Source organism: Entelurus aequoreus, linkage group LG23 (assembly GCF_033978785.1).
Source record: "Entelurus aequoreus isolate RoL-2023_Sb linkage group LG23, RoL_Eaeq_v1.1, whole genome shotgun sequence".
NCBI lineage: Eukaryota > Metazoa > Chordata > Actinopteri > Syngnathiformes > Syngnathidae > Entelurus > Entelurus aequoreus.
In genome coordinates this window covers 17,968,555-17,976,568 of record NC_084753.1, presented here as the reverse complement: position 1 = coordinate 17,976,568, position 8,014 = coordinate 17,968,555, and the positions used below count along the sequence as shown (strand labels likewise).

Below are 8,014 nucleotides of genomic sequence, written 5' to 3'. Positions count from 1 at the left end.
CTCTGCCTTGTTTTTAATGAACACTTAGGCCTACTAAGCTGCTGTATTTTAATGTTGGTCATAATGGTGGTACTTGGAGAGCCAAGTAATTTCTGATTTGGTACTTGGTGACAAAAGTTTAGGAACCACTGAACTATATCAGACGCACCACCATGCTACAAAGTTATAATAATAAAAAAAAATGTAATCATGTAATTCCCCTTGTTATGGAATTTTAGTTTATAGTTATTAACTCTCCTGAAGGAATCAATAAAGTACTATCTATCTATCTGTTAGTTTAGTTTATTTGAAATATGCATATTAAGTAACATCAGAATAATCTCCTATTTAAAAAATTCACAATCCAATACGTCCACAAATTAATTCAATGTATTTATTGTTTTTAACTCTCACTAATTTTGATTTATTTCCACATTATGTAATTGAAACTAGACCAAAGACTTACTAAGGTGGATGAAGGCAGAAATCTATTTAAGGGAGCAATAGCGTCATCTTCAGGACAACTAAAGCAAAGCAGTCCTTTTTTGACTGCTTGTAACGTTCAGGGAGCTGACTCAACACATTTTTAAGATCCAAATCAAGGCCAAACATCAGTGTTATTTCTTCCTTCGTACAATTTTATTGTTATTTACAATGCACTAACTGTGCATCTCAACATGCTGATAAAAGGGATTGCTGACACAACAAATGTTTACATCCCTAAACATACAAACATAGAAACATTTGGAGATGAATAAAAAAGATATTAATGAACACTTTAAGATATGTCATTCCAAGCACTTTTAATAAATGTATGATTATTATATTTTAACCAGAAGGTATTTTGCAAACACAACTAGGCAGATTTAAGTAGAACATGCTCGCCATCTAGAGGTGACCAACAAAAGTAGGCGAGAAATTTAGAAAAAACATATTTACAAGTGTAGACAAGGGGTCTCCAACCTTTTGTCTTTTGAGAGCTACTTTTACAAAATTAAATTGACCGAGAACTATTAATTTTTGCAAAGTTTATTTTAATAGTTATTTAAAACCCAAACAGAGGTATATTTGCTTGTATCGTCAGAGCATTAACAAAATGTCAACAACTTACAATTTGTTTAAAAAATAATAATAGTCATCTGCAGTTTTTATGTATTCAAGCTACTTTGTTTTATAAGACTGGCAACATTTAAACTGCACTTTATTTCAGAAGCAAATCTCCATTTAAACAGCTATTTTATGGTAATTTGTCATCAGAATAGAGGCATCATGCCTGTATTGAACATTTATAAAAAATACTGAGTTTGAGCAAATGTTTGACCCTTTGGTGAATGACTCAATATCACCTGGCGAGGTCTCGGTACCTCACGAGTTAGTGGTTGGAGACCTCTGGTGTAGACTGTACATATTCAGCTGAAGAAAGGAGATCAGCGTGAATCTTCTTCACAATCTTTGTCAAGAGCTTCCTGGCTGGAACGAATGACTTCACAATGCTTACAATCTGCTGGATCCTGCAGACACAGACATGTAACAGTCTTCTGAAAACTTTGTATTTTTTTACTTTGTTGTTGCACATTGTTTGTGTTTAACTTTAAAAGAGAACTCCATTCCTTATAAAACAAGCACACATTTTTTTCTTATTTAATGCATTCTAGAAATATGCTAGCAAAAGTCAGCTTACAACATGGTAAGTGGATTCGCTCTATTACGCCTATAAGGCGCTCTAAAAAACATCCAAAAGCCTCCATCAATGTTTTATATAGACACTGTCAGTATATACAGTATGTAATGTAGTATCAGGCACATTTATAATAACATGTAATATTCATGTATTTTGCTCATTGTAAGCATAGGGCGGCGTATTAATTTTACGGAAGAATCACGTTTGCTGTTCCCTTCAACAACAACACTGCTTACTTACTTTGTGAGAGACAAAAAAAGACTATTTCGTGACAAATCATATTTTTGCGCCTGAATATACAGATGAGCTACATTTTTTTAGAAGCTGTATGCTAAACTATTTCCGCTTTAGTGAAGCACTAAGCATCATGTAGCAGTATTGCTAAGTGCTAAACACGAAATACAAACTATAAACATAATGAAACAAGTACTTACTGTACAATGTCTGCTCTCACTGGGATGCAGGCTGATGGGATGTTTATATTTTCCAGCTTCAAATTTAAAACTAATCATGATTAAAAAATAGTTTAAAAAAAAAAGTCCCACAGACAAGCGTCTTTTCGTATCTTTCCCGCCATCATCGGGTATAAGTTGAATGTCAAAGTTTACAAACTTCTCCATTTTAAGGCTCAATATGGCGACATATGCTAGTTATCACTTTGTGATCACAACGCAGCTAAAAATACTGTAGTTTGACTGCGTTAGCGCCTATAATAACAATTTTGCTAATGCTTGGTTAATATTCAGGTCATGAGACGTACATGGAGTATTGTTGGCAATTTTTGGATGTTTTTTAGAGGGCTTTATGGGAATAGTATACTATCATTAGCTTCATTGTTAGCTGTCTTTTACTAACCTTTATTTACGTGTTATAATACATAAAAAATAAATACATGTGTTCTTGTCTTACATGGGGATTGTGGATAGTCAAAATAAAAAATAAAAAAGTGCAGTTGCCCTTTAAAGCTGTCAAGAGCTTTAGTTTGGTCACACTTACGTTGCGTCCCCAAAGATATTTCTGAAGCTGTGCACCTGAAGACCATAGATGTGCTTGTCTAAGCTGACGGAAAAGGAAACTTCAAACTTGGAACATCTCCTCAGACTGCTGAAGACAATATGTATTCTAAAAGAAGAAGTCAACAGTTATTTCAATGCAATGATACCACATAGTAGTAATTTACAGTAGTAGACATACAAAAAAAATGGGTCTTCCTGCATTTAAACAACAATCTCTTTGTGGGTCGTTAACTTTAGAGAGGAAATGTACTCTTACCGAGTGTCCACACAACTGATGTCCAGGATATTGAGACGTAAACCTCCCCACGTTTTAAGCAGACGGATTTCCTCTCCGAGGAGACGACAGTGACTGATCACCAAGGACACGTCATAGAGCAGCTGAACAAAGCAGGAAGAACATCCTGATTAAACATATGAACCGATACTGCACTTGGATCCGTCCACACTCACCATTTGAACATGATTGCTTGTTGGGTATTTCTTCACCCACAACGTTTCGCCGTAAATGTACTGGGAGATCAGTTTGTGAACAAGGCGGGCGTGGCACTGTGAACTTGTATCTATATCCAAAATAAAATAAAAAATGTGCAGTTGAAATGTACAAACAGGGTGTCCAATGTAAGTAATCGTGACTTCCTCATTTTGATTTTTAAAAAATCAGCACAAATTGTTTTGTAGGTTAAAGTTTTGTATGTATTGGGCTCCTAAGTTAATGTTGCGGATCAATTTGAATTCATCATTAATCATTGAGTTTATTTAATTTGATGTATTTTTTTCAGTATCAAATGATTTATCTCTGTAAAAAAAATGTATACTTTAAATAAGGATTTTTTCCCCCAAGCAAATTGATTCACTTCAAATGTTTTCGGTTACAGACTAAAACAATGTTAATAAGGTTATTTTTTGTTGCAAATTGATATATAATCTTTCTGTTTTATGTTTTCTTTAATGTGAATAGGCATACTGTATACTGTAATGCAGAGGTGTAGTTATAACAATAGTATAAACAAATGATACTATTTATAGTCGGTGCGGAGAGTTGGAGTGGGCGTAAGAGAAAATAACTGAGAAGCACTGCATTATACGTAAAAGTATTATTCAAAACATGTTTTCCATAACAGTTAAAAAATATATTATTGCACTATATAATACACCACTAAATACAAACAACCCCTTTTTTCAATACATGTATTTGGACAAATTCAAAGACAGAGGACAAAATTAAATGGTTCTTCAAAACATGTTTTCCATATCAGTGAAAAAATATACTGTATTATTGTCTTAACTCTCTCCAGTTCGCTAGTGTGTGAGCGAAAGAAGAAAAGATCTGACTTGCTTGGGAGAAGTATGGGATGCATAATCTCTAGACTTCGAACATAAACTGACCTTTCTTTCTTAGAATTTTTGTTTAGGGTAGAATCACAGTCACATATGTTGACATCCGTCTCTTACCATCAAGTAGAAATGTGAAATTAATTTGTGAAGTTTCCTGCTCGGGTTCTTCAGCAGTACCATTTCCTACAAAAACAAAGAAAATGTTGTAGTTTAGATTTACGGCAAAAAAATAAATCCAAAAATCTGACGATATAACAGTATTTGTTGGAGATCCATTATAGTGCTTTTGAAATTAAAATTTCCTTACAAATTAGGGCTGCTCGATTAATCAACATCAAGATTTTTATTGGTGCAATTACGCAACCACAAAAGGCTGAGTTTTTTTTTCTCTGCCGTCACCAACATTTGAGTGAAAAAAAAGAGTGGCTGTTGTCTCCTTGAGCAAGACACTTCACACTTGCTACTGATGGGTCATGGTTAGGGCCTATGTGAATGTGGAAATAGTGTCAAAACGCTTTGAGTACCTTGAAAGTAGAATAGCACTGTTCAAGAATAACCCATTTAGTATTTGATGACATGTTCGCCAATCAGAATTGTTGAGCCTCGCGTTTCTTCCTCGCTTCAAACAAGAAGAAAAAGGCGTTGATTTAACAGAAAAATTACCTAAAAGCAGTGATCCCTCTTTTGAGTCATTAACAATCTTTGACTCAGGGGCTGGAGTGCGACTGAGCGAGACCGCACATACAGGAAGCACAGACAGAGAGCGTTGCGACTTGCCAGTGAGAAGTTTCGCAAAGTAACAAAAATTAGGAAGAAAAATATACGATTACAAAGCCAAATGTCTCGTTGTGGGAAAATTTTAGCTTCAAACCGGATGGGCAATATGAGCCCATCAACACGGGATGGCAACAAACAAGACAACATACGACCTAGTTTTTCCAAATGAGGAAAAAAGGCACTTTAAAATGTTTAGTATTTAGTTTTTGCTTACAGAAACGAATACATTTCATTTTTTTTGTTTATTTGTTTAGGATAAAGTTATTTACCGACCAATTACAGTACAACAGTATGAGAAATAAAAGTTTATATACTTTCAAATAGTTACTTGCATTATTATTATATTATAATATTAATAGTTATCGAGTATTTTTCAGTTTAAGAGCGTGATGTACACAAAAGCTCTGAGTCTGTCTGCATGAAGCCAAATAAAGGTAAATTATTGCATATTGTTCTAATGTGTGGTACCTTGAGACAAGAATATGTTGATTAACAGTCTGCAAGTAACATGTCCTCCATCACTCATTATTTAAAATATAGTATAAAATATAAAAATCGCAAATCGAATCACAAATTTAGGTAGAACAATTCCATCCATCCATCCATTTTCAACCGCTTGTCCCTTTCGGGGTCGCGGGGGGTGCTGGAGCCTATCTCATTACAATTAGTTTTTTTCTCAAAATCATGCAGCACTAATACAAATGATTGAGAAAATAGTTGTTTCTTACAGTGAAAAATTTCACAAGTACAGGGTAACCCGAATAAAACCGAATCCACAAATGTTTAAATAAATAAGTTAATGTTCTTTGTTTCTTTTCCAGGGTATATACGAGAGTCGACTTTGTGCATGAAATACTGGAACAATAGTCTTTTTCAACATGTGTTGGTCAACCAAGAAAAATACATTTTGCGAGGTGTATTTCTCCAACAAATCATTCACTGTAGTTCAAGCACATTTTTTGGAGGATGTATCGGTTTTATCATGCTCCATCAAAAAGCAGATGTTTTGGACTGGGTTGTGATGTTCAGAGAGTTTGGGACTGTGCAAAATCTTAATTCTAAAGTTTGAGTAACTGACAATTTTGCATGGCTTATGCAAGTTGGTCTCTAACGCTGCACTGCCCATTTTGAGCATATTTTGAAGAGAACATGGTGTTTATGCAAATCTTTGGGGAATGATCATAAATAGACTGAAGTTTAAGGTCAGCAAGAAATGTACTGGACCTTTAATAATTAATACAGTTTTTATGGGTCCAATTTTTTGGGTTTCCCTGACCTGGCTTTCCTGCGTTGGAATGGAAGACAATAAAATGTACCTTTATAAACCAACTGTAGATGCAATGTGTCATTTAGGAAAGTATAGACTGTGTAGTTGCCTTTCTTCTCTTTCAATCTCCATTCGTTGAGCCTAAAGGAAGGAATTTAGCAAAGATGAACGTTAATAACCGTGTGTAAATTCCCCCCCAAAAAACTACACCAGAAATGATGACTCAAAAGAAAAATATCTTTTAAATACTGACATATTGAGAATAGCAATTGAGCTCTCAAGGTTTGTTGTGTCAGCCTTTAGACTGTTCAGTTTGCTTGAAGCCTGATTTTTCTGCGTCTCCAGATCACATATTTGCCTGTGACAGGGCGGAAAAAGCATATAGACAAAACATATTTAAATAACAACATAGCCTCCTATTCTTTGAATTTTTTTTTTTCACAGAATGTTTGCTTGAAATCAATATTACAAATTACCGCTCATTCTCATCCATACTCTCATTGACTTTCTTCAATTCTGTTAGACAAAAAGTAAAATAATTTTACTATTGGACAAAAATTATATATACTGTATTTAAACACAACACATTTAACTTACCTTCCTGGAGTGATTTAAGACTTGGTTTGGTGTCAGTTCCTTTATCCTCAATTGCTGCAAGTTCTGCAAAGATAAAACGCTGTCTTATTGATGGTAACCTCTCAACATGTGCAATAGTTCTTTAAATTGATTTGAGTTTGGTATCCAGCATTAAAAATGGGATGACCCTTTTAAACTGAATGCATTACCCGCTTCCAAATCACGAATGCAGTCATCAAGCATTTTGACTGTCTCTTCAGATTTTTCAACTGAACTTCTCAAATTTTGCTGCTCATCCTGAAAAGAATACAATGTTACATCAAAGATCTCCAAATAGTTTTATTAGTACTTCGGAGTACTTCCTACTTACTGTTAGAGCCTGCACAACACCGGTGTACAGGACCTCCTTCATTTCATGTGACCGGACTCGGCTCATCTTTCTGAAGTAGTTGTTTCTCTCTTTTAATTTTACGCCAAACGATTTGATCTGAAGATTCAAACACATACAGTCATGTTAGGACTAAGTTTATACACAAACTGAATAATATTTTTGTCAATCTGTGCGCGCTGTCTGTCCGGTAAAAGCTGTAATTTTTCTATGTTGGAAGAACGATACAGAGTCTTGTAGGCAATTTCCAAAGCATTTAGAAGCAATATCAAGCCACAATAATGCCTGCATGAAAGAAAATTACACAGCGGTGGAACCAGGGGGCGTAAAGTCGTGTTGTCGATAGGGATGGGCAGAGGTGGGACCAAGTCATTGCTTTGCAAGTCACAAGTAGGTCTCAAGTCTTTGCCCTCAAGTCTCGAGTCAAGTCCCGAGTCAAGACAGGCAAGTCCCGAGTCAAGTCCAAAGTCAAGACTGGAAAGTCTCAAGTCAAGTCCCAAGTCCTGCATTTTGAATTTCGAGTCCTTTCAAGTCCTTTAAACCACAGACTAATATATTTACACAGATTGTTTATGCTTTTAAAACGCTGTATTTATTTATTAAAACAAGTGCATTTGAAATTGCAGGGGAAAAAAAGTGCTGACATTGCACTTCATAATAGCAGTATTATCCAGTAATTTTAAACATTCAACTCATTCTTTTACAGAATAAACACATTTGAAAAAACAAGTGCAACTGTACTTATTTGCACAAAAGTGTTAACATTGTATTTCCATGGCATATTGCATTGTAACTAGTTCTAGTTTCTATCCTGTTCTTACCTTATCTCATTGATCTCATCTCGTACTGTCTGTGTGTTTATGTGTGCGTACATATGAAACACATAACAAAAACATGAACAAAACAATGAACAGAGTTGTACTTTTTAGATGTCAGGGCCCTATGCAATATGTACACATATTGTTAATATAGTATACATTTTAACGTTACGTTAC

The 8,014-nt window shown here is 34.8% G+C and overlaps 1 protein-coding gene across 1 annotated transcript in view; it reads right to left on the bottom strand.

Annotated features, from left to right (window-relative positions):
- Positions 1 to 608: 608 nt before the first annotated feature.
- The window catches only part of knl1 (kinetochore scaffold 1), a 33,974-nt gene continuing 26,568 nt past the window's right edge, over positions 609 to 8,014 (bottom strand). The window contains exons 20-30 of the mRNA XM_062033770.1: positions 7,002 to 7,118; positions 6,841 to 6,928; positions 6,653 to 6,715; positions 6,532 to 6,571; positions 6,309 to 6,413; positions 6,105 to 6,196; positions 4,129 to 4,194; positions 3,127 to 3,236; positions 2,933 to 3,054; positions 2,657 to 2,782; positions 609 to 1,490 (exon numbers count right to left, since the gene is read on the bottom strand). Of these exons, the coding sequence (XP_061889754.1) occupies positions 1,352 to 1,490; positions 2,657 to 2,782; positions 2,933 to 3,054; positions 3,127 to 3,236; positions 4,129 to 4,194; positions 6,105 to 6,196; positions 6,309 to 6,413; positions 6,532 to 6,571; positions 6,653 to 6,715; positions 6,841 to 6,928; positions 7,002 to 7,118 (1,068 nt within the window). The 3' untranslated portion in view covers positions 609 to 1,351. The remainder of the gene's footprint in view (positions 1,491 to 2,656; positions 2,783 to 2,932; positions 3,055 to 3,126; positions 3,237 to 4,128; positions 4,195 to 6,104; positions 6,197 to 6,308; positions 6,414 to 6,531; positions 6,572 to 6,652; positions 6,716 to 6,840; positions 6,929 to 7,001; positions 7,119 to 8,014) is intronic.